The following is a 26,617-nucleotide window of genomic DNA, read 5'->3' as shown; positions in this document are numbered from 1 at the left end:
TAAAGAAGATAAAATACCTAAGTGTATTAAAAATAATTATAAAAATAGATTCTAAAAGGCTGCTGTATGCCTAGTAGCTTTCAAAGCCACCTTGATAACAAGCGCAACTGGCAGGTAATTTAAATGACTCAATAAAAAATGGAAACTTGTACTCATAGGGGTCGTAGGCAATCATTCTGTGATATACACTTTTCTGAAGACAGCGGGTTTCATAGCAGGCTGGAATTTTTGGGCACGGTCCTCCTTCAAATTGAGGTCTGGAAAGAAAACACGTATTAATGAAGCTTTTGTCAAAGTTTTGTGGGAAAATATTAGCTTTATTTTAAATGCACACCAACTTCAAATATGTTAGGAAGTTGTTACATGTTAGGAAGTTGTTACATGTTAGGAAGTTGTGCTGCATTTGAAAAAATGATATGCGGCAAATTGTGTCAGGTCATTTTGAGGGAATACATAATTATTGGTTCTACGATTTGTGATCTCTTTCCTTTATCCTAGTGAGTCAATTTATGATATATTTAGCTGTAACTAATTCTGTCCTGCTATCTCCATAATTTTCTTCTTGCGTACTTTATAATATTTAGCAAATACTTTCAATGTCTTTCCTATGGATTGCCTACTTTCAAAATCGTAGACGACAGAAGATACATATCACCTGTGGCTCGAAGTATGTCATACGGATAGAGGAGAGGTGCGCCGTGGCAAAAGTGTGCCACTTGTTGTGGAATAGGCTTGCGCCATGATGTACAAGTGGTGGAGAGCGGAAAGATCCTTATGTATTTTTATGTCTTTTACTATGAAAAAACCTTAAAAAAGGCATATGAAAGGATTCACACACTGAATCTTTTCTGTAAAGCACACCATAACCATCCTTGGCAAATGTTTCAGGTGGAAAAAACAGTCTGCCAAAGTTACAAAAGTTGGGTGTACAGTGTATTAGTTATGTAAGTGCCATGAAAACCCTGAAACTTTGTTAAAAAACAAATGAGCTTTAAATAACCATACTTGATAATAATCTTTTAAGTATCGTACATGTAACTATAATTTTAATATACTGTCGAGACATAAAATTCATGGGAAATCCCAATCTACATTAAGGTTTTTGTGTTGCAATAGCTTAATTATAAGGAATTGAAAATTTAATAATAGTAAAAGGAAAACGTTTTGACAATTTCGAAACTTAATTCCGAACCATGTCCCCCAGATAGAATTTGGAAATAAGTTTTTGGCCTATTATTTTCTTTTTAAACAATCCTATTCTCCCAAGCTCCCTATTTCTCTACAAACTCAATTTCTCTGCCAAATTTTGGCAGATTGATTCCGTATATGAAGGGTTGTCCCCTCCTCAATACATTACTCTTTACCCTAAAGTTTGACTGTTTGTCCCAACTTTTTAAGAATGACTACTGAAACACAGGGGCCGTTCAATTAGAATAGCAAGCTTTTTGAAAGTGTTAACAATCTTAGCATAAAGAGCAATGTATTGAGGAGGGGGTAACCCTTCATAACGGAATAATTTCTGTTCGTTCTGAGTTTTAATGTTGCTTCTTACTTTCAGTTGAAAACCTTTTTTGATTTCATTTCTGTTCGTTTTTCAAATAATGCCGGTAAATCTTGCTCACTCTTCATGAAATGTACCCCCCTCACAGAAACCTCCTCCCGGAAAATTTTCTGCAACGTAAAGTGCACCCCCCCCCCCCGTCAATTTCCCTTCAGACAGTTCCATCCTCGCTGCAAATAACCGTCCCTGTAAAATGTCTTACGAACGATTCAATTTGAAAAATTATCCTTAGCATACTCTCATTTGAAAAAGACTTTAATCTCTAATCAGTATCTCGATGACTCCAGAAATGCACCCTTCCGTAGAATTTTTTCCGGAAATCAAACATGTGGAAAATAGCCCCCGGATATTTCCTCCGGAACATCTCCACATAAAAAATTGAGTTTACAAAATTTCGTATAGGAATTGTGTCAGATTCCCCCAGTGTAAAATTTTCCCTGGAAAATCCCCCCCCCCAAATTTTATAACTTACAGGCTTCTCTGTACGGACTTTGGGGGGTCACTTTACCCCTAAGACGTATTATTTGATATTTCAACTATACTGAACAAAATGGTTATCTGAAGGTTTTGGAAAGATCACTTTGGGAAATAAATGGGCGTGGAAGGGGGGGGGGGCAGTTGCCCTCCAATCTTTTTTTCACTTAAAAAGTACACTAGAACTTTTAACTTCCGTTCGAATGCGTCCTCTCACAATCTTTTAGGACTATTATTTCGAAACGATCACCTCTAGAAAAAAAAAAAAAAAAAAAAAAAAAAAAAAAAAAAAAAAAAAAAAAACTAGTAGCCTAAACACGCATCCCTGATCTGTATTCTAGCAAAAATACCAAAATTCCACATTTCTGTATATAGGAGCTTGGAACTTCTACAGCAGTGTTCTCGGGTACGCTGAATCTGATGGTGGGATTCTCATCAAGAATCGTTGAATTTTAGGGGGTGTTTCCCCCCTAATTCAAAAATCAGGCAAACTTGCTCAGACTCGTAACTTTTGATGGATAACACTAAAGTTGATGAATCTTATATATTTGGAATTAGTATAATACGCTGATTCGTTTGATGTATCTATTAATATCAAATTTAATACTTTTTTTTTTAGTTTCAGTTACTATTGAGTCGAGTCGCTCTTTACTTACAGTTCGTTAACACAAACTGTTTGATACACATATATATATATACAAGGTCGTACCCAAACGGGGGGGGGGTGTTTGAACCCCCGAAATGTTTGTCTGACTCATAAAAACGTAACAAAAATGTATATAAAAAAATTTTTTATGCTTTTTTTTGAAGTTAGTGTGTAACACCCTCCCGAAAAAAGTCCTTGTGTAAAAAACCACTCGAAAAAAAAATCCTGGATACGGCCCTGTATATATATATTTCAACGAGAACGGTTGGGTATTTTTTGTTCTGAAAATTGACACACTAACATTTTCTAACCTCAAAAACGATGCAGATAGGTCAAAACTTTGGGGACATTCCATTACAGCTTTAATTGCGGAAAAATTTCTTTCATGCGAATGGCGTCACAATGGCTTTCATTGTCCGCCTGTATTTTCTTTCTAAGCTCTCTAACTATCCTTGACTTTTCAAGCTTGTAGCTTATGGGGAAACTGATAGCAGAGAGAAACTCATCCCAAAATGTTTTTGCCTAAATCTATAGTTTGTTGTCTTTTTAAAAAAAAACTTCCTTCCCACTGCTGAAATGAGGTCTGTGTACGCCCCTGACATCCCACATGTGCTTTGATTGGCATGTGTTGAATTTGGACCCTAGGCTTCTCATCAGAACTGGAGTCTAGTGACGTTTCAGATGTCATTAATCAATTTAGCAGGACCAAAAGGCAGGGTTGCCGCCTGCTGCACGAAAGGGCTATCATAGTACTATTTCATTAGGTGTAGCATTGTAGCACCTGCTCAAGGTTGCCGGCTGTAGCACAAAAGTGCTATTTTGCACTATTACAGCCAAATTTTTGACTGTAGCACTGAAAATAGATTCGTAGCACGCACATTTGGGCAATTGCAGCGCTTTATGAACTGACCGTGTTGGCAACACCGCCAGAGGGGTAAACTGTGCGGTAGGATTTTGGATCAAAGTGTCCTATCCTTTGCAATTTGAAATGATACTCGCATGAATTCTATGCTATAGCATTGGCTAATTTAATTACTTTAACTTTTTCCTTATTATAATTTTTTGTCATATCCAGTTTATATTTTAAATTAAATAGAGTACTCTCTTCAAAACGGCGTCTTAATATTTTCTGTTTAAGTTACATTTCATATGTACGTTTCTACATTACTCTGTTTACCCTCCTTTCGAAGAAAAGAATAAAAGCTTTGAGGAAGTAAATTATCTCCAAGGGGTGAAAATTTCGATACGACCTTTAGTGTGACAGCAACGAGATCTAAATCAGCGTTGGCAGATAGGGTGCATTTGCGCCATTTGGGCAATTTTTGAGGCAGTTACACAATGCATTTTTCAAATTGGCACTTTTTTTTGGTTTATCGTTTATTTCGAGCATTTTTGCAAGGAAAATGGTACTTTCGGTGCATTTTCACTGTCACTGCGCCGCAATTTTAAGCTATACATCTGGCAACACTAATCTAAATTATGTTTGATTTTCTTTTGTCATAAATAAAAAAAAGAGAAAAAAGGAAGCTTTACAAGTGGTGGAGCCAAATTCGAATAATCTCTCATTACGAGAGCCAACATCAAAACAGAATATCAGAAACATTAGTTGTTATGGATTGTTATTTTCTTGAGTACCTCTTCAAACAAATACATATATTTAAATTGTCTATATTTGCTAATAGATGGCATGTTTGCCATCTAACGTTGAAATATTAATTGTTTATGGACGGATATATTATTGTTTATATTTGGACTAAATATATTAAGTTTATGTTTAGTCTCACTGTATTATGAACAATTTTTTTTATATGGTAAGATAGAAAGATAAATTCAATTATTTTATTATAGTTCATTTTTTTTCTTGCTTTAGAATTTGGAAACCTTAAAAGACCTGGCGGATGCCATAGAAAATAAATTATTATAGGAATTTGGGATGAGGCTCATGGATCGAAGATTGAAAAATCCTTCTTTCATTTGACATTGATTGGAGGGTAGCTATCTCTCTTTTCATCCCCTTTTTGTCCCTATGTATGAACAGAAATATTGACAAATTACCTGCATTGTTCGATCCTTATAGTCTGAGTATATTTGTTGTAGTTATCCTCATAGTTAACTATAATTCGCCACTTCCCCTCTGAGTTGATGGCTCTCAAAGGCCTGCCGTAAATGGTATCACTTGGGCACAAATATGTTTCTTCCTAAGAGAAGGGAAAAGTCGAATAGAAATAGATAGATAGTAATAAATAGAAACAAATTAGTAATAAGATACATGAAAACAACAAATTATAGAATATCCCAATCATTTGATCACGACTATGTTTTTTCCTAAGAAGGCGGAAGGATCGGAAACAGACACTAAGATATAAGATACTTTTGAAAAAATATTGATAGTTGGTTAGATATAGATATAGATAGATATAGATATAGATAGATAGATATTGATATATAGATAGATAGATAGATATAGATAGATATTGATAGATATAGATAGATGTTAATAAAGAAAATAGGAATAAGAAATATGGGAAACAAATTAACATGAACATCAAAAGCATTGGGCTTTTATGGATTTCAAATATGCAAATTCAATTTAAATTTAGAATTAGTCACCAAAAGTTAAAAGCCTGAAATAACCTGTTTAACTTTAGATAAAGGGAGAAGTAATCTTAAAACAGGGATCGATCCCCTTTCGATTCACGTTTTCTTTTATTATAAAGGGTATAAATTTAGGGAATAATTTGGATAATGATATGAAGAAGATAGAAAATTTTAGTGATTTTAAAGGAAAATTGAAAGAAAAATTATTAAGCAAGTATGAATTCTAGTTTTGTTTGTTTTGGAGGTGACTTGATTTGATTTAATTTAAATTAAGTTGCAATTGCTTGTTGGTTTGTGAGTGCAACCTTACAGCATGAATATGGTATGTAGTTGCTGTCCCTGTAGTATTATTATTCTTTATTTATTTTTGCTTTCTTTTCTCTCTTTTTTTCTTTCTTTCTTATTATAGTGAATAGCTCTTATGAAAGTACTGTCACAATGAGACTGAACCGCTGACGTTTGAAGTTGCTTTCAAATTTCTAGCTAATCTAATTTTCTCTTAATATTTTAAATCCAGGTGACAGCCAATCATAGTCAAAAAATAAATTTTTTTTTATCCAAAAATCTTGGTTTTCTTGATCCAATTGATTTGGGATTTCATCTATTTCATCAGAAATAGAAAATATACATCAGAGGGTAAATAAATTAAGGATTAACATGGCTAAGTCTAACTTTATTATTTTCTCGCTATCATCAAACTTTTACCCATGGATCAAGGAATTAGATATGCCCAATGGCGTCATAAAACGGACTGCGTCTTTTAAATACCTTGAGATTGTAATAGATGAAACTCTATCTTTTAAGGAACATGTAACTTTAACTAGCAAACTTTTGGCAAGAAATCTCGGTATAATGAAGAAACTCCAACATTGTTTTCCCAAGTCTGTCCTTTGCCATCTTTATTTTTCTTTAATAAACCCGTATATACTTTATTGTTCGAGTATTTGGCTCTCTACTTTTTCTTCTATCCTAAAACCAATAAGAGTTGTACAAAATCATGCCGTAAGAATTTTAGCCGGTATATCTCCACGTATATCTGTTCGAGAAATTTACCCAACTTTAAAAATTTTGCCGGCTGCAGGCCTTCGTGAGTTCTATGCATTGTGGTTTATTTTTGGACTGCAGCAGGATGTTCAGCCTCGTTGTTTTGATGATTTATTGTCCATTAGGGCTACTGTTCATTCTCATAATACACGGGATAGCGCGGACTTCTGTGTACCTAGAGGTATTTCTTCCAGTTCATGTTTTTCTGTTTTTTATAGAGGTACACGGAAATGGAATAGTTTGAATAGTGATATTAAGACTATTGGTAACCCCAATATTTTTTATAAAATCATTAAGGAACTGCTTTTTGCTGAATATGAGTTTTGATTGATTGATTGATTTATTGATTGTGAGGGTTTTGTTGATATGATGTTCCCAGAGGAAGTATAATATTTGATATTATTTTGTATATATTGTTTAGTATGATGGTATTAGTGGTATCGGTGGCCAAGTTTTCTTTGTTTTAAGGATATTGTTTTCTCTACCTCCCCACGGACAAGCTTTGCTTTTTAGGGGAGGAAGTAATAATTTTTTGTTGATATGTTTTTTTTAATAAATCTTTCTTTCTTTCTTAACCTATAAGGCTTTTCATAGCTTTACACCAGTTGTGACATCAGTAATTTCAGTATACAATTAAAATTATCTTAAGCACATAAGCATAAAATTAAATATTCTTTTAATAACCGCAAAGTCATTGAACAGCATACAGAAATATTGGATTGATTTTTCAGGTAGCATTTTGCTCCCGCCAGCTATAATACCAATAGTGAGTAATGTACAATCTTAAATTGTAAGAAATATACTTAGTATTACTTGAAATGAAGATCAGAGCTTAGTTTTAGTTGGAAACTTATTTTTAATATAATTTCTAACCATCACCGATCTAGGGGAGATAAGACACCTCTAGAAAATACTGCAGTCAGCCTTGACAGCTACGGAAAACTTTCCGTCTATAACATAAAGTTCATTATCCATACTTTACAAAATAATACATGTTTATCAGGAACGTTTGTTTTTCCATGAACAAAAAGCTCTTTTTACTCAGCCCACTATTCCTGAAAAAGCCATAATGAGTGCAGGGCCTTTTAAATCGACTGCTGACTAGCAGAAACTAGAAGGCTATTGTAACAAAATAGAGATGTTTAAGGGCTCATTTAAAAGCTTCTATATATATCTAATCGCTTTTTGTGAATTTGACTTGATAGTACATTCCCATGAAGTTTAAGTTGTTTCTCCTATATTTTTTTTCTGATGAAAAAGTACATTTTCCAATTAAATGACCAAAAAAGGGGTTTTTCAAAACCTAGGCAGGAGCAGAAAACTAAAGGGGCAAGGATATGTCTTCCCTCAATTACCGCCGTTAGAACTAGCACACAGGCTTCATCGCAGAGTGAAGTTTGAAGGTTCATTTCAAGACTGTTGATCATTCAAACTTAATTTTTGGTAGATTTTTCGTTGAAATATTTTTAGTTTTAGTGAACTTGTTTTCGCAATAATCTTTTACTTTTAAGATGAGTAGGCTGTTTATGAAAATTACAAAGAGGGTCTGGAGGGGGAGTATATGTGAGGGGTTCTTATAAACCTCCAGTTAAGGGCTTTGGACCATAATTATTGTAATGGTACGGTTTTGTGCTTCCAGACTCTTCCACTTAAGAAGTTGCACCAAAAGTGCCGTTTTTAGTGCTATATGGCACTAAAAACGATGGGAAAATTTATAATGAGCACGTATATATGAGGAATAGCTTTAAAATGAGAGAAAAGAAATATTTTAAAATTTTCTCTCATGCAAGAGAGAAAAGAAATAAAGATCCTGCTAGACAGCTGTGATAGTAACGTCACCCCTCAGTACAAAGACAAACTCAAGGCCCAATAAAAACAAATCTACAAATCTGTAAAGTGGTCCAGGAAGAATGACAGACGTTGCTTTTTGGAGACAAAAGCAGCCAAAGTTGAGGCGGCTGCCAACAAAGGCGACAGTAGAACGGTGTATCGAATAACCAAAGAGATCACTGGTGACTTCCGAAAGCCGGCATGCGCTGTTGAAATTAAGACTGACGAACTGCTTTCGAGGAAAGAAAATATTGATAGCAGGTGGAGAGAATACATCAACGAAGTACTAAATTTTCTTCCCTTTGTAAATTCCATGGAGCCTCCGCCTGGTGTTCCGCTCTTCGATCATAGAATCAACGTAGAACCCATTAGCCTACTGGAAGTGAAAACCGTACTAAGCAACCTGAAAACTGCAAAGCTACCGGAATTGATGGCATACAACCTGAATTATTGAAATATGGCGCCTCGGCCTTGATGAAGCCTTTCTACGAAATTTTGAATCAGATGGAAAACCGAGAGTGTTTCGACTGATCGGAAGAAAGGAGTCATTATAAAACTTTTTAAGAAAGGTGGAACCATGGATTGCAACAATTGGCCAGGTTCTACCCTACAGTCCATAGGAAGTAAAGTTCTCTGTCAAATACTCCGGAATCGTATTCACTCGAGAGATCCTGAGAGATGAGCAACACGGTTTTCGGTCAGGTAGATCTTGTGCTGATCTGACATTCAGCCTAAGAATTCTAATTGAAGAATCGAACGAGTGGCAAACTGAAATATTAATAGCGTTTATTGATTTCTTTAAGACGTTCGATTCTGTACATAGGGAATCACTATGGAGATTACTACGATATTATGGACTCCCAGACAAGATTATTAGTATTATTGTTGCTTGATACAAAAATCAGCTATCAACCGTACGAACCAACGGTGGAGACCTGACGGAATGATTCCAGATAAAATCTGGTGTACGACAAGGTTGTATCCTCTCTCCTGCGCTCTTCACGATTCTCATTGACTATGTACTTCGGTCCTGTCATTTTGTTGGAGGGATACAGTTGAATGAGAAGTTTACTGTCTTTGACGGTGATTTTGCTGATTACATTGTGCTTCTCTCTCATCTAGAGAAGACTTGAAACTGAACATCACCGAGCTCTCGAACAAAACCGGGCGAGTTGGACTGTCAATTAGTACTCAAACGACGAAGGTTATGCGTAACACTGTAAACACAACCCCGGCCCGGCCGCTGAATTTTGGTTCAGATGAGCTAGATGAGGTTACAGAATTTAAGTATCTTGGAAGTATCATCAATTCTGACGGAGGTCTCGAGCGTAAAATTACTACACGCATTACTTGTGCAGGCAATGCTTTTACCAAATTAAGAATAATTTTGAAAAACGCTGCGTACTCTCTAAAGCTCAAACTCCGACTCCTAAATAGCAATGTCCTCTCTGTACTAACGTATGGATGCGAGACATGCGCACTGACAAAACAGCTTGAGAAATGAATACAATGTTTTGAAAGTAACTGTCTTCGACGTATCCTGGAGATCCACTGGTTCGAAAGAATTACGAACGCTGTCATACGTGAAAGGAAGGAACAACCACTAATAGTTGAAAAAATTCTAAGTAGTAGATGGTGGCATTGGGGTCATATGGTCCGTATGGGCGATGGCAGGCTCCCCCATGATGTTTGGTATTGGGTCCCCCCCCAGGCATTAGAAGACATGGACGACAGGGAACGACATTTGGCCAATCCCTAGAGAAAGAGGCTACTTTGGCAAGGGCATCTTTGGAAGATCTGTGGTCTCAAGCTCTTCAGAAATTGTCGTGGAGAGGCACCGTTGTCGCCTTATGCGCTAAACGGCGTTGGAGGAACTAAGTCTAAGTAAGTAAGTACGTCACTGCAAAGAAGTAATTTCCCTCATTGTTCAAGGCTGGATACTGTAACTCTTGTAAACTGTTTTTGACCATAAGGATATCAATAGTGTACTTGATTTTTATCCGACACCATCTTCCATGGTTTTGTTCCTGTTCCTCCAAATTCTCATAAAAATGTTTTCATCATAAACTTCTACTATTAAGATTAACCGAAAAAATGCTTACCATTCACGAATTAACTTTGGTTCAGTCTTTACTAGGTGCCAGGTATTGCTGGAACTATCACAATATATATAATACAATTAAGTCCTGATTTCTGCCATTTTGCCATAAAATAATAATTTTTACTCGAGTAGGGCCCAAATTCTATCGACTGACAATTCTGGTAAAGCCTAAAACCATCGAAATCACCTTAATACTGTCGAAGAATTATTGATGTAAACATTTAATTTTAGAGGCATAATTCATCGTCGCAGTTCAGTAGTTCACAGGCAGCGCATTAGTGCTCCCTATGTAACCAGTGATTATTATATTAAGAATTGCCTTTATTATAATTTATTGCTTTTACTAGGCCCCTTCGTATGGGAGGAGACGTCGTAAAAACTTCGGAGGGGGCTCATTCCCTAGTGGAAGAAAGTTCTAGTACCCTTTTTAAGATTTGAAAGTGATTGGAGGGCAACCATCTTCCTTCTTGCGCCCGTTTTAGCCATTCACTACCGTAGCCCCGAAAGACTTCTGATCATACTTTTAAGATAACCATTTTGATTAAAATATGTATTAAAAATGCTTTGCCAGCCTCTGGAAGGGGGACATTGGTCCCAAATTTATGTTATTAATGTACATAAGAGTCTAGCTGGCCCAGGAACTTAAAGCTTTACCGATGAATATAAATCCGATGAAAATAAAGGATTTTGGAGCATTTTTCGGGGGGGGGGGTCGATGTCTTTTATTGTTTCTGTGCATTGGATTCCTCCAAGCCCAATTATTTAAGGATATAAGTTTTAGACTAATCAGAAAAATGGTTCTTCTCGGATCCCATTTTTTTGCGGTGGGGGGGGGGGCTATGATCTTAAACCATTTGTTTTTATATTATCCTCAAATAATGTCATATTTATTGAAACCTTAGACTATTTTGAACGAAATGGCTAACTCTAAATTTCAAGCCCAGACCATTAGTTATGGGGGGGGGGGTGTTAAAAAGGAACATGGAAGGCTGGTTTATTGCTCCTCATTCACTTTTGACTCTTAATAAGGGCAATAGAACTTCAAATTTTGAAGTGAATGACTCCAAATTTTCATTCTTAACCACCTCATCCAAAGCCAAGCGGGCAGCAAAAAAAAAAAAAAAAAAAAAAAAAAAAAAAAAAAAAAACAGAAGAAACAATGCACGGGAAGCACGTGGCTTTTTACTATTGGCTGCACAAGATTGTTGGCTCTGTTAATAGTTTCCAAGGGTAAAACATTATGAATCAACCGTTTCAGTAGCATACAATTTTGTCCGGGGCTCATGAGAAGCAGGTGTCAACTCGGACAGTGCGTCACCAGCTGCGGGTTCAGGTGCCTTATGTACGCCAGCTCAAGTTAAAATATAGACCGCTGCCTTTATTTCAATATTTCTAATTATCAAGTAAAGAATATCAAATATCTGTAGCTATCATTTATTCGAATTTTTTATTAATTTAATATTTGAATTTTGAATAAAATATTTATAGCTACCTTTATGGTTTTCAGCCCGTCTACTGAATCTATTGTTCCTTGGTCCAGTACATCAGCGTACAATTGGTCAAACGTGGCAAAATGCTCTTCTATAGCTTTTTTTACTTCATAGCTTAAGAATAAAAATAAGATTTAGCCAAGCGTAAAATAAGATTATTAAAACGCATTTATCAGGCAATTTAATAGTAAGATTAAAATAATATGTCAATAAGGATGTTGCCCAAAAATTACTGTTTAAGGCTGACTTAAAGTGGAATATGTTTGACAAAGAAAAAAAGAAACAATGCTGTCCTGCAAAGCAGCATTTAGCCCAATCCAGAAATAGTCCAATGGAAAGGTTGAGGTGGCTAGGGCACGTTGTACGGATGAAGGGTGACAGATTGCCAAATATTGTTCTTTTCGGAAAACCATCTAGGGCTAAACAGAAAGCAGGTTGTCCTCGTCTTGGGTGGGAGGACGTCACAAAGAAAGATTTAAAGGAAATGGGAACTTCGTAGAAGGTTGTAAAAAGGGAGGCTTTGAATAGATTGGGAGGGAGGAGGAGCGTGCGTAGCTGTGTTGGCCTCAGGCGGTTGGGTGCTGCGGTGAGTTGTTAGTAGTAGTAGTAGTATAAATAACCCAGCGTAAAACAAGATTATCGAAACAAATTTTTCTGGTGAAATAAGAATTAAACAACGTTGTCATCTAATACCTGCCTTAGCTACACCACATTTTTTAGCTATCTCTTCATTTTAGAATAATTTTTCCAAGTAATATAAGAAAGCTGAGTTCAGATTGTTATAAGCATACTAAATTTCTTCTTAATTTACGATCGTGGACGTATTGCACCTCCTACTAAGAGTCAGGCGGAGTATTTAAAGTCAGTCGAGACCAGTAGCCTGGCAGTTGAGACTCGTCTTTAAGTATCTGTGGTGTTAGTATGCATATAGTATCTCAATTTTCGTTCATCCCTCTTGTTTTTGTAATATATATTCTTTTATCTGTGCAGACCATTCAGAAGCAGTTACGCTTGCACAGGACCGTCCGACTGTTGGCGAGCAGTCAACAGTCTCTCTCTAGGCTGGATCTGCAGTTTAAGCAATAAAGTCTTATGGATCCTTTGCCATGGCAAGATTCTCTGAGCTTTCCAAGAATATGCTCTAAGAAACGACACGGGTACCCGAAGGAGATTGCAAGAATTTTTCAAATTATTTGTAATATCTCAGGAACGGCTTAAAAGATCAAGTTTAAGCTTCGGGGGAGTATTGGAAAGGGAGGTAGTAAAATCTACTTTAATTTTAACTTAGCAAAGGAGGGGGGAATAGATGTGTATTTAGATATAATATTAGTGTCCAGTTCATTAAAATGCCATGTCTGCAGTATCTTTGGGACGGCTTAGGGGATGGAGTTGAAACTCTCAAGTACTGCTGGACAAAAAAAGGAGAGGATGGGGAAAGGAAAATTCAAGTCTAGTTCCTGGTGAGGGAATAGTCTAAACAATTTTTGTCTCCTATCCTGACAAATATAATGATTTTGTACTATAAGCTTGTATGACACTTATAATAAATGTCTGGTTAAGTAACGAGATAAATCAAGACTATATATACTCCAAGGATGTCAAAACAGAGTATCTACTATATCTCAGGAGCAGCTGAGGATACTAAGACAAAACTTTCAGTGAACGTTGAAGGTGATATTGAACAAAATCAACATAGGCTACATTATGCGCCTCCAGGTTATCATAATACCGTGTCTGCAATATCTCAGCAATGGATGAGATTAATTTTAATATTTAATGGGGCACTGGAGGAGGGCCAAGTCAACCTTTAATCTTAGCTTGAGGGAGGCGAGGTAATTCGAAAGATACTATAGATAGGTCATCGATAATAAGTAAAGATGATAAGGAAGAAAGTGAGGGGAAGAAAGGGTTAAGAGAAATTCAAACTCAGTGTTTGGGAGGAGGAAGAAAGTCAGCAAATTTTTTATTTATTTCTGAAAAAATGACTTTTTTTTACTATAAGATCCTGTGGGACTAATAATTACAGCACAGTAAGGCAGCGAGAAAAATTAAAAAGACATTAGGTGCTGTCAGTTTTCTGTGCGGTGTGTGTACCATATCTTAGGAACGGCTTTATTTATTAAGTGGAAATTTCAGGGAACGTCGGGTGATCAAATGGATGACGAATTGTGGCCTGGTGGAAAGTTTATAGCTAAATCAGAAGACGCTATGTACGTCTTGAACATCAAAATGAAAAATTTGCAATAGCATTGGAGTTAGATATTTGAAGTTCTGGTGGCTTTTTTAACAGTCGAAAGTGATTGTCGGGCGACTATCCTCCCTTCCATGCATTTTGTTCCACCCACCCTCCATAATCCAAGGGTATTCACTCGAAATTTTGAGATAGCTGCCGTTTTTTTTTTTTAATCGTCTAAAGGTTAAACGAATGTAACACCAGGGATGATGTGACCCCCCTAGTCCCTAGAGCAAGGGCAGAATAGTACGTAATTTCCCCTTACTTACATTTTGACTAACAGCAATTATATTGAACTGTCAAGTCAAACTTAAAACTAACAGGAGTACAGATAACGCCCGCTAAACTTTCCAAGCGTGACAGAGTCATTTGTGCTTTACTGAATGCAAATTTTATTCTAAAGTCCCGATCTTATACGATTTCTATTATGACTGTTATACAAATATTAAGATGTCTTCACTGCACAAAGTTTCCTTGTTACTAAACATGAATCCTGAAAAGAAACAAGCGGGACTTTTTCCTGCTCAAACAGTTCGTGGTAACGAACTCTAAAACCGGAACTCTAAAAAACGGAATTTTGATACCAATAGATACATCAAAAGAATCAAATTTTCATGCTGATTTCAAATATATAAGTTTAATCAAGTTTAGTTGTACCCGTCAAAAGTTACGCGCCTGAAAAAATTTGGCTGATTTTAGAAAAAAGGAGGAAAGACCCCCTAAAAGTTAATCACACCCTAAAAGTTAATTATTAACAAAAGTTAATAATTCAGTGTATAAGAGAACACTACTGTAAAAGTTTCAAGCACCTATCTACAAAAATGTGAAATTTTGTATTTTTTTGCCAGAAGAAAGATCATGGATGCGTGTTTATTTGTTTGTTTGTTTTTTCCCAGGGGCGATCGTATCGACCCAGTGGTCCTAGAATATCGCGGGTGGGCTCATTCGAATGGAAATTAAAAGTTCTACTGCCTTTTTTAAGAGACCAAAAAATGGAGAGCAACTAGGCCCCCTCCCACGCTCCTTTTTTCCCAAAGTCACCCGATCAAAATTTGAGACTGCCATTTTGTTCAGCATGGTCGAAAATATGATAACTATGTCGTTTAGGATGAATTAATCCCCCGAAGTCCCTGGGGGGAGGGCTGGAAGTTATGAACTTTACCCAATGTTAACATATAGTATTGGTTATTGGGAAGTATACAGACATTTTTAGGGGGGATTTTTTCTGGTAGGGGTGGGGGTGGGGGTGGGTAGGGAGTCATATGGGAGGATCTTTCCATGAAGGAAGTCTTCATGGGGGGAGGGACATTGCTATGAAGGGGGCTCCGGATTTCCCATCATTATTAAAGAAAAAGATCAGAAATAAAATAAAAAAAACAAACACGTTTTTCAACTGAAAGTAAGGAGCAGCATCAAAACTTAAAACGAACAGAAAATATTAGGCATATGATTGGGTTCACCCCCTAGTCAATACCTTGCTCTTTAAGCCAAAGATTTTTTAGTACTTTCATAAGAGCTATTTATTCTAATTAACGGCCTTTGTGATTAAGGGGTAATTTTTAAAGAATTGGAACACAATTCGAACTTTAAATTAAATAGCAAGGTATTGACTAGGGGAGAACCCCCTAATAAACGTATTAAAAATATATGAATATAGAAGTTCGTTACGTAAGTTAATTCCTAAGTTACGTGTATTTATTACTAATAAAAACGTTCGTAAATAAAACTAAACAAGTTTCGAGAAAACCATTTAACCAAATAAAAGTAAAATTAATATGCAAATTTTGTTTTAATCATTCATGTACGGTGAGCCAAAATCAAAACCTGCATTAATTCAAAAACGTTCAAAAATTAAATAAAAAAAAATAAGTTTTATTAAATGAAAGTAAGGAACGACGTTAAAACTTAAACTAGCAGAAATTATTCCGTATTACCGTATTTACCCAACAAAACTTACGCGCCTGAGAAAAGTTGGCTGATTTTCGAAAAAAGGGGGGAAGACCCCGTAAAAGCTATAGAACCTGAATGAAAATTACACTCATATTCAGCGTATCAGAGAACCCTACTCGTCGAGGTTTCAAGCACCTATTTACAAAAATGTGGAATTTTGTATTTTTTGCCAGAAGAAAGACCACGGATGTGTGATTATTTGTTTTTTTTGTTGTTTTTTCCCAGGGGTGATCGTATCGACCCAGTGGTCCTAGAATATCGTGGGAGGGCTCATTGGAATGGAAATTAAAGTTCTAGTGCGCTTTTTTAAGTGACCAAAAAAATGTAGGGTAACTAGGCCCCCTCCCACGCTTATTTTTTTCCCAAAGTCACCTGATCAAAATTTTGAGATAGCCATTTTGTTCAGTATGTTCGAAAATATTATAAGTATGTCTTTTAGGATGACTTAATCCCCCGAAATTCCCGGGAGGAGGGCTGAAAATTATGAACTTTACCCAATGTTAACATATACGTAGTATTGGTTATTGGGAAGTATACAGTACAGACGTTTTCAGGGGAGATTTTTCCTGGTAGTGGGGGGGGGGGGGGTCGGGGGTTATACGGGAGGATCTTTTCATGTAGGAAGTTTTCATGGGGGAAGGGACATTGCTATGAAGGGGACGCCGGACTTCCCAGCATAATTTAAAAAAAGATCAGAAATTAAATATAAAAAAACAAGTTTTTCAACTGCAACAGCAGCAACATCAAAACTTTAAACGAACAGAAAATATTACATATATGATTGGGTTCACCCCCTAGTCAATACCTCACTCTTTAAGCCAGAGATTTTTTAGTACTTTCATAAGAGCTATTTATTCTAATTAACGGCCTTTGTGATTAAGCGGTCAGTTTTAAAGAACTGGAACAAAATTCGAACTTTCGCTTAGAGAGCAAGGTATTGACTAGGGGGCGAATCCCCTAATATACGTATTAAAAATATATGAACATAGAAGTTCGTTACGTAAATTAATTCGTAAGTTACGTATATTTATTACTAATATAAACATTAGTAAATAAAATGAAACAAGTTTCGAGAAAGCCATTTAACCAAATAAAAGTAAATTAATATGAAAATTTTGTTTTAATTATTCATGTACTGTGAGCCAAGATCAAAACCTGCATTTATTCAAAAACGTTCAAAAATTAAATAAAAAAAACAAGTTTTTTTAACTGAAAGTAAGGAGCGACATCAAAACCTAAAACAAACAGAAATTATTCCATTTATTAAATGGGTTGTCCTCTACTCAACGTCTCGCTCTTTACGCTAAAGTTTGACTTTCTCAAAACTATATTTTTTTTTAAACAATAAAAAACTTTAGCTGAAAGAGCGAGGCGTTGAGGAGGGAACAGCCCCTTTCAGATACGAAATAATTTCTTTTCGTTTTAAGTTTTATTGTCGGTCCTTACTTTCAGTTAAAAAAACTTGTTTTTTTAATTTAATTTTCCCAACAAAATATAGGCTAGTCAGAATACGTTAAAATAAAGCAAGAAAAGCAATCTTTCTCGAATCAGAAGCAAAAAAGGAATCTATCTAAATGTCAACAGTCAACCAAAGAGTTAAATACAATAATATAAGATACAGTGGTGGATCCAAGATTTTTTAGGGGATGGGGGGAAATAGATTGATCCGACAAACTTGCGGCAGGAGCAACTTTAATTAACGCTAACCGGGGTTAATTAAGTAAATTACACTACTTTATGCTATGTTAGGGGGTGCCCCTCGCCCCCCTGGATCTGCCACTGATAGGATAGCCTAGTTCTTTTTTATTTAAATATTCTCCTGTAGGTGAGTCAATCAGCTAATAGTTTTAGGTAAATAATCTTGGAGAATTTTAATAATAAGCATATTAACGCATAGCTTAGATTTCTATCTGTTCAATGATACACACATTTCTATTCAATTCCTATTTGGAAATAAAATGTTATGTTAGAAGCTTGTATTATTTTAAATTAAAATAATACATTAGTCACTAAGTTAATCGATCAGTCACTTTTTGTTACGTAACTTACTTGAAATTGATGGTAGTCTATGTGTTTTGCTGCGGCAATCAGGGAATAAATTTTCGGCTCATCTTTAGCTAATTTTTTGCACACGTTCTTTACTTTTAAACTTCGTGCTCGCATATACATATATGTATATGTTATGTGTATACGTATTTTTGTGTATATTTTTATGTATATGTTAACCAGTTTAAAGAATCAGATTTCATTCTTAGTGTCCCTTATGCTTTTCTTTTTAATAACACTAATTTAAATGAAAGTTGATGAGATTTTCAGGAATGAATGTCATTATATATATTTTTTTAAATTAGTCTACTTTCATTAGTTTTCTTCAGTAATCTTTGTTATTGTGGTGATTTCCTGTCGTTGATTTGTTGTCGTTGCTGTTTTGAGATATAAAACTATGCTCTTCAAAATTTTCAATGAAGTGTAAATGAGAGTCAAGCCATTTAGAGGTTTTGACAGGGAGGGAAGGGGACAGGCACCAACACTCACATTTTATGATCCTTAATTAGCCTTGAGGTATCATTATTTTTGTTGTGATGTCGATATTATAACAGATAAAAACATGAAACTTTACAATAGTGTTCTTTGATATGCTCAACTGATGGTGTGATTTTTTAATCAGGCTCGTAACTTTTGATGGGTGACATTAAACTCGATGAATTTTATATATTTTAAATAAGCGTCAAAATTCAATTCTTTAGATTTGCCTATTGTTGTCAAGACTCTTTGTCTTAGAGTTTCGGTTGCTATTGAGCCGCATCGCTCCTTACTTACAGTTTGCTAAAATATGTTCTGTTTTCAGTAAAGTGCAAATGACGTCCTGGCCTGCAGAAGGCTTAGTGGGCGTTATTTCTACTCCTGTTTGTCGTAATTTATGTTTGTTTTAAGTATGTATGTAATTTATGTATGTTTGTTATGTTTGCCTATTCATTGTGATTTTTGTTTATTTTGGGTCTCATTTATTCATTAAAAGTGATTTGTGTTTGTTTCAAGTCTTAATTATTATATGATTTCGTTTCTATTCGTTTTTGGTTTAATATAGCTCTTAAGTTTTATTTGGAACTTGTCTTTTCTAGAAAAAAGTTCTTATTAATTAATAATTAAGAGCATCAATGGGCCATAAGGCCAGCAGTCTATGGACCTCTAAAATCCTAATTTATAGTAGGCCTAGAACTGATAAAATGCAGAGGTTTTATGTTTATTCTAAAAGAAGATTAATTTTATTTTAATCAATTTATTTAAGAGTAAAGCTGAAGAAGGAAATTATTGAATGATGTGAAAGAGGTGGCAGTTGAGAAATTTAATTTGAAAGAAATTGGCTCTCTCATGTGAATTATGACCTTTCAATATGTGTTAAGAAAAGCTTACTGAAATAAAAATTTTATTTACTATAATTTTATTTATTAAAATGAATTTTAATAAACGTAATTACTGAAATAGTAATTTAAAAGCTAAGAAATGAAATAAATGCGACTTCCGGTAAAATGGTAATTTTAGAAGAAATGAAATAAAAGAATGAGGAATGAGGAATGAAATAAATATAACTTACTCGGGGTACTCATTGTCTTCCAAACAAAAATTCTCGTTTGTTTTTTTCGCACAGCTAGGTACTGCATCATAATCATGTTTTCCAGGCTTGTGACCCTTATCTTGATACTTGGGGTCTCCATTGGCAGCAGACATTAACAAAATTACCAAAGCAACCTGAAAGAAATTCTTTTAATTCGTATGAATTGATTCCTTTGTTTTCCTTAGAGTGATTTTTGGAACTATTGACTGAATTATTAATTAGAATATGAAAAAATAATTTGTTCTATTCTGCAGATCATCTGTTTGGTGGAAATCACCTCTTGTATAATTTCATGGGGGGAAACTTTACCACCCTTGCTTAGACAATATATGAGAGACGGCAAACAACTCTAGGCTCATTCATAAGCACCTGGAGACGAAATTATTGCATTATATTAACAAATAATAAATTAATTTGCTACTATTTGTTCAGCGCCATCGCGAAAAAAATATAATAGATCAACGTAAATAAAATTCCGCGTGGGCCTATTGTGTCATCTTTTTCTCTTTATTTTTAATTATCACTTTCTCCTCGCTCAATTTAGTATAATAATTTAAAAGATTAAATTTTCATTAGGCATTGTAGTTGTTACTACAGTAGTTTTTTTTTCACTTCCCCTGAATACCATTTATTTTCTAGCTGAAACTTTTAATTTTGTTTACAAAATTATTCTTCAGATCCTCAGTGATTATACCCCTGTCTATTCAGTGTTTATTTAGCCCAGAACAAGCAAGTATTTTGGGTTCTTCTTGGAAGATTTTTATCTAGAGCAGTCTTCCAAGGTCATTACAAGGTCATTATAAGGCCATTTTACTTATACCGACCTAAAAGATCCATCTCTGGGCTAGATAAAAGTCACTAGTCCTTTCTTAAAACAATTTTTTTTCTGTTGATTCCTAAAATGTCGATGAATTCACCTAATTGTTGCTGTTTTAACTAATTCAATAGAGATTAGATTTTGGGAATTTTTAGACCTTAAAGCCTTAGACTTTTAGACCTTAAGTTGACAACAATATAATGTGTGATTCGATACAAATATTTAAATAGTTTATAATAAATCCCATTTAATGTCAAAAAGTTCCTGGTAACGAACTGTAAGTAAGGAGCAACCCGGCTAATTATGCTGATTTCAAATATATAAGTTTCATTAAATTTAGTTTCACCCATTAAAGGCTACGAGCCTGAGAAAATTTGCCTGATTTTCGAAAAAAGGGGAAAACACCCCCTGAAAGTCATAGAATACTAATGAAAGTCCCACCGTCAGATTCAACGTATCAGAGAGCCCTACCGCAGAGGCTTCAAGCTCCTATCTACAAAAAAGGAATTTTTGTAGTTTTTGCCAGAAAGATCACGGATGCGGGTTTATTTGTTTGTTTGGTAGTTTTCCCCAGGGGTGATTTTACCAACCCAGTGAGCCTAGAGCATCGGGAGAGGACTCATTCTAACGGAAATCTAAAATTTCTAGTACCTTTTTAAGTTATCAAAACAATCAGGGGGGGGGGCAACTAGGTCCCCTCACACACCCCTTTTTTCCCAAAATCGTCCTATCAAAATTTTGAGATAACTATTTTGCTCAGCATAGTTGAAAGGCCCAATAACTGTGTCTTTGGAGACAACATGACCCCCCACAGCTCTGGGGAAAGGTATTAAAGCTATAAAATTGTCCATTGTTTATGTATAGCATTTTTTATTGGGAAATATGCAAACATTTTTCGTTTGGGGAGGGGAGGACGAATTTAGTGCTGGATGAATTTTGCACGAGGAGAATTTTTCATGGAGAGGGATGTTTCCGGGGGATGAACTTTTCGGAAGAAATTTTACACTGGGAGATTTTGCCAGCTTTCAAGGCGTTATTCAAAAAACGATCAGAAATCAAACAGTTCGTGGTAACGAACTGTAAGTAAGGAGCGACCCGGCTCAATGGTAACCGAAACTCTAGAAAACGGTATTTTGATACAAATAGATACATCAAAAGAATCAGATTTTAATATTGATTTCAAATATATAAGTTTTATCAAGTTTAAGTCTAATTATCAAAAGTTAAGTAACTGAGAAAATTTGGCTGATTTTTGAAAAAAGCGGGGAACATCCCGTAAAAGTTATAGAACCTTAATAAAAATGACACCATCGTATTCAGCGTATCAGAGAACCCTACTGTAGAAGTTTTAAGCTCCTATCTACAAAAATGTGGAATTTTGCATTTTTTGCGAGAAGAAAGATCACGGGTGCGTGTTTATTTGTTTGTTTGTTTTTTTTCCCCAGGGGTTATCGTATTCACCCAGTGGTTCTAGAATACCGTGGGAGGGCTCAATCGAAGGGAAATCAAAAGTTATATTGCCCTTTTTAAGTGAAAAAAAAATGGAGGGCAACTAGGCCACCTCCCATGCTCATTTTTTTCCAAAGTCACCGGATCAAAATTTTGAGATAGCCATTTGTTTAGCATGTCCGAAAGTATAATAAAGATGTCTTTTAGGATGACTTAATCCCCCGAAGTTCCCGCGGGGAGGGCTGAAAGTTATGAACTTTACCCAATGTTAACATATAGTATTGGTTATTTGGAAGTATACAGACGTTTTCAGGGGAGATTTTTCCTGGTAGTGGGGGGGGGGGGTCGGGGGTTATGTGGGAGGATATTTCCATGAAGTAAGTTTTCATGGGGGAAGGGACATTGCTATGAAGGGGACGCCGGATTTTCCAGCATTATTTAAAAAAAGATCAGAAATCTAATATAAAAAAACCAGTATTTCAACTGCAATAGCAGCAACATCGAAACTTTAAACGAACATAAAATATTACATATATGATTGGGTTCACCCCGTAGTCAATACCTCGCTCTTTAAGCCATAAGATGTTTTAGTACTTTCATAAGAGCTATTTATTCTAATTAACGGCCTTTGTGATTAAGCGGTCATTTTTAAAGAATTGGAACAAAATTCGAACTTTCGCTTAAAGAGCAAGGTATTGACTAGGGGGCAAACCCTCTAATAAAAAAAATTAAAAATATATTAATATAGAAGTTCGTTACGTAAGTTAAGTCGTAAGTTACGTATATTTATTACTAATAAAAACGTTTGTAAATAAAATTAAATAAGTTTCGAGAAAGCCATTTAACTAAATAAAAGTAAATTAATATGAAAATTTTGTTTTAATTATTCATGTACGGTGAGCCAAGATCAAAACCTGCATTTATTCAAAAACTTTCAAAAATTAAATAAAAAAAACAAGTTTTTTAAACTGAAAGTAAGGAGCGACATCAAAACTTAAAACGAACAGAAATTATTCCGCATATGAAAGGGACTGTCCCCTCCTAAACGCCTCGCTCTTTTCGCTAAAGTTTGACTCTGTCTCAAAACTTTATTTTTTAAAAGAATAAAAAACTTAAGCGTAAAGATCTAGGCGCTGAGGAGAGGACAGCCCCTTTCATATACTGAATAATTTATGTTCATTTTAAGTTTTAATGTCGCTCCGTACTTTCAGTTTAAAAAACTTGTTTTTTTTTCATTTTCAATAAAAAAAACAAGTTTGTTCAACTGAAATTAAGGAGCACGATTAAAACTTACGAACGGAAGTTATTACGTATGAGGGGGTGCTCCCTCCTCAACACCTTGCTCTTTGTGCTAAAGTTCGAATTTTAGCCCAATTCTCCAAAAACGACTCCTGAAACACAAGGGTCGTTTAATTAAAAGGGGGCGATCCCCCTCGTATAAGTAATAATTTCGGTTCATTTTAAGCTTTAAAGCTGCTCCTTACTTTCAGTTGAAAAACTTGTTGTTTATTTAATGTATTTTAAGCGCCAATAAGTCATTTAAAAAAAAAAATTAAGATACCTTACACCATTGACGACTAATAGAAGTGCTGATTTTACAACTTCTAATTTCCTTGAAATTTGTTAACACTATTTAAGCAATAACTTGACCCTTTTTGATTAGTAGTCAGCAATTGGTTTTCAGCTATTTTCTGCATGTATATTTGTGAATACATGAAATTATTTCTTCAAAGGAAGAAAAATTTTGTGAAATTCACTAAAAAGCTTAATTATTACACTGTATAATTATTATACTGGTTATTACACTGCATAAGCATTTTTATTTCCGAAAATATATTCCTTGTGAACGTTTTTAGCACATTTATGATCTGCTGAACGTTTTAGGGAAAACTGAACTAGCATTTGAAATAAGCAGGACGAGCATTATCTGAGGTACTTGTTTGAGGTACATCATATGGGGTACTTGTTATACACATTATGGTCTCCAGGTGTTTGCTGAGTGGATTAGAATGACTTTTTTCTGAGTGAGTGACACGTGACATTGAACTATATGAGTGTTTCTATATAGAAAGCAACAAAGTATTAATTATAATGAGTTGACATACGGACAAATTTGTCTTCTATTATATTATGCTTGGTATTTAGATTGGTTATCAGCTACTTTTAGCCGTCCTGGTGTGGCTTGGGCACTGAACTTGGAATCCTGTATTCTTGGGGTAGGGGGTTATAGTTCGGGTGTTACTGAATAATTAGTTAGGGAAGGGGGTTAGCGGCGTGACTCCGTAATCTCAGTCAGAGCTAACAAACTTCTAAACTGGGTACCAGGAGAAATATGGGGAAAAACACGGGACTCCTTGGATACCTCGCCTTGTATTGCTCACACGAAATATATATATATATATATATATATATATATATATATATATATATATATATATATATATATATATATATATATATATATATATATATATATATATATATATATATATATATATATATATATATATATATATATATATATATATATATATATATATATATATATATATATATATATATATATATATATATATATATATATATATATATATATATATATATATATATATATATATATATATATATATAAATGAAACACACGACCCTGACTTCAATGCCGGTTTTTTGTTTGGTTATATATATTTTGTGTAGCGTTCTGTATGAGCGCTGAGGGGAGGGGGGATAAAAACCTTGTCTTTTATTGCTCAAACGGAAGTTAACTTTGGATAATCGTACTATATTTTGAAAACCAAATACACTAAATGGCTATATTTATTGCAGACATCTTCTGCAGAAGTTAAACTTTGATTTGTAGAGTTAGGTTTAAGGGGTTGGTAGCCCTTGTCAGATGAAGGGTAACGCTCTGGGTGTGGTTGTAAAAACGAACAAAAACTAAATTAAAACATAACCTTTTTCAAATAAGAGTAAAAGGCGTCGCTAAGACTTAAAACAGACCGAAAGTATTAAGTATAGGAAGAGGACTGTCCCCTCCTCAATTCTGAATCTTATTACTAAATTTTAACTCTTAATTCTTTTTAACTGAATCTTTTCACTAAATTTTGACCTTTGTTCCTAATGTTCTATGAACAACTGCTCTAGAAGGAAGTGAAATAAAATGGAATAGATTTATTATAATAAAATAGATATAATAGAATAAAATAGTATTTTTTACAATATCTCAGGAACGGAAGAGCTTACTGATGGCGTTTACCATAAATGAATTTTCAGTACAGATACTTTAAAAGGCAATCAGTTGCACATTTGCTTCACTCATCAACGCTTTCAGAATAGCTTTTTAAAACTTTAGAGTAAAGAGCTCCACTTATAATCTGTTCGTTTAAAGTTTCAACATCAATTCAATTACGAGAAGGAGGCTGATTTTAGATATAAAAAAAAGAAAACGTAAAAAGTTTTACTGTAAACAATTCTAAGCATTTCAGGATGATGTATAATTTTTCATTATGTAAATATAATATTCAAACAGCAATTGTGTCGAATACGGCTATTTTTCAGTAAAATAATTGGCTGCTGCATTCGCCCTCCTCCAAATCTCCTGTTTGTTTCCATTTTATCAATTTCTTTGAACCATATCTATAACAACCTCTTTTTTATATTTTTGCCCCACCCCCTCCACTTCCTCTCTACCAAAATTATTTACTATGGACGTAGCCTGCTTTTTAATAATTTTTTATAATCTCTGTAATAATAGACGATGGACTCTATAAGTTCCAGAAAACGCGTACGTATTACTTTTTTTTTTTTTTTTTTTTTTGCTTCATAGTGAAATAGCAACTTGTTTCACTATTAATAAGTACTTTTAGCCTTTCCTTGAATATGTAGCTTATTTACATTTTCCAACTACATTATTCCAATGGGACAGAGGGGGGCAGCTACCCTCCGTCCCTAGAAATTCAAATTTACACTAGATATGGCTGAAAAAGCAAATGGCTGAAAATTTACACTAGATATGGCTGAAAAAGCAGATGGCTGAAAAAGCAGTTGAAAAAAGGTTAATGGTTAAAAAAGCAGTTGATAAAATGTAGATGGTTGAAAAAGCTGTAAAAGAACAGCAAGAATGACATAACGAAAGTCAAACGAAAAGTAATCATCCATAATGTCTTGGAAAGATTTAGCTCTAATCCAAGAAGATTGATTAATGCTAAAACCTATTGATGATTTATGATTTTTGGTGATTACTTATTAATAAATATTTCAGAGGTATGATAGAACATGCTGGTAATGTCAGGATTTAAGAACTGCCAATATAACTTCCGCCCCCCCCCCTTAATCACAGAATAAGCTGCCCCCCCCCCTAGAGAAGAATTTACGTATGCCCGTGATTATTCCAACAACATTATCCAACTAAATTGTTCTTTTCCAGAAAGGGGTTCCATAGACTAGTTTTGTTTTATTAATTGTTAGTTTATAATGATAAGACATATAATATTTTCGAAACTTACCTGAATTGACAGTGTGAGCACCATGTTTATTGCTAAACTAAAACTAGCTAAGATCAAACCTCAAACTTAATACAAAAGATTTCCTTGAATAAGTTTTGTATAACAAAATTGAAAGTAATAACCTCTCGATTAATAACCTGTAGTAAATTAACTGATTATATCACCCTATTTCCGCATATCTCGCACATTATGCGCAAATAAATTAATAAAAGTGTCAAAATTAATACCGCAACTTTTATTTTATTTTATCTGAATTTGATGGGAATAAACAAAACAAGGTTAAACGGTCATTTAACTTTAAAACGT

The 26,617-nt window shown here is 34.7% G+C and overlaps 1 protein-coding gene across 1 annotated transcript; it reads right to left on the bottom strand.

Moving 5' to 3' along the window:
• LOC148952592 (uncharacterized) lies at nt 1–26,407 on the bottom strand. The gene is made up of 5 exons (XM_089089029.1): nt 26,312–26,407; nt 19,523–19,677; nt 11,747–11,858; nt 4,737–4,879; nt 1–257 (listed from the first exon to the last, which is right to left on the bottom strand). Exons 1-5 carry the CDS (start codon nt 26,333–26,335, stop codon nt 71–73), a joined length of 621 nt encoding a protein of 206 aa, XP_088945155.1. The 5' UTR covers nt 26,336–26,407; the 3' UTR covers nt 1–70.
• Between the last annotated feature and the right edge of the window lie 210 nt (nt 26,408–26,617).

This window comes from Artemia sp. Qi Xiang Cuo, chromosome 5, assembly GCF_049724085.1.
Source record: "Artemia sp. Qi Xiang Cuo chromosome 5, ASM4972408v1, whole genome shotgun sequence".
Classification (NCBI taxonomy): domain Eukaryota; kingdom Metazoa; phylum Arthropoda; class Branchiopoda; order Anostraca; family Artemiidae; genus Artemia; species Artemia sp. Qi Xiang Cuo.
The sequence above is the reverse complement of the archived record's forward strand: the minus strand, read 5'-3'. Positions and strand labels throughout refer to the sequence as shown.

Excerpts from the sequence above, each read along its gene's own strand:
- LOC148952592 (XM_089089029.1), bottom strand. The coding sequence starts at position 26,335 with ATGGTGCTCACACTGTCAATTCAG. Across the intron at positions 19,678-26,311 it reads TGCTCACACTGTCAATTCAG|GTTGCTTTGGTAATTTTGTT; the intron begins GTAAGTTTCGAA and ends AATTTCTTTCAG. Across the intron at positions 4,880-11,746 it reads ACGGGCTGAAAACCATAAAG|GAAGAAACATATTTGTGCCC; the intron begins GTAGCTATAAAT and ends CCCTTCTCTTAG.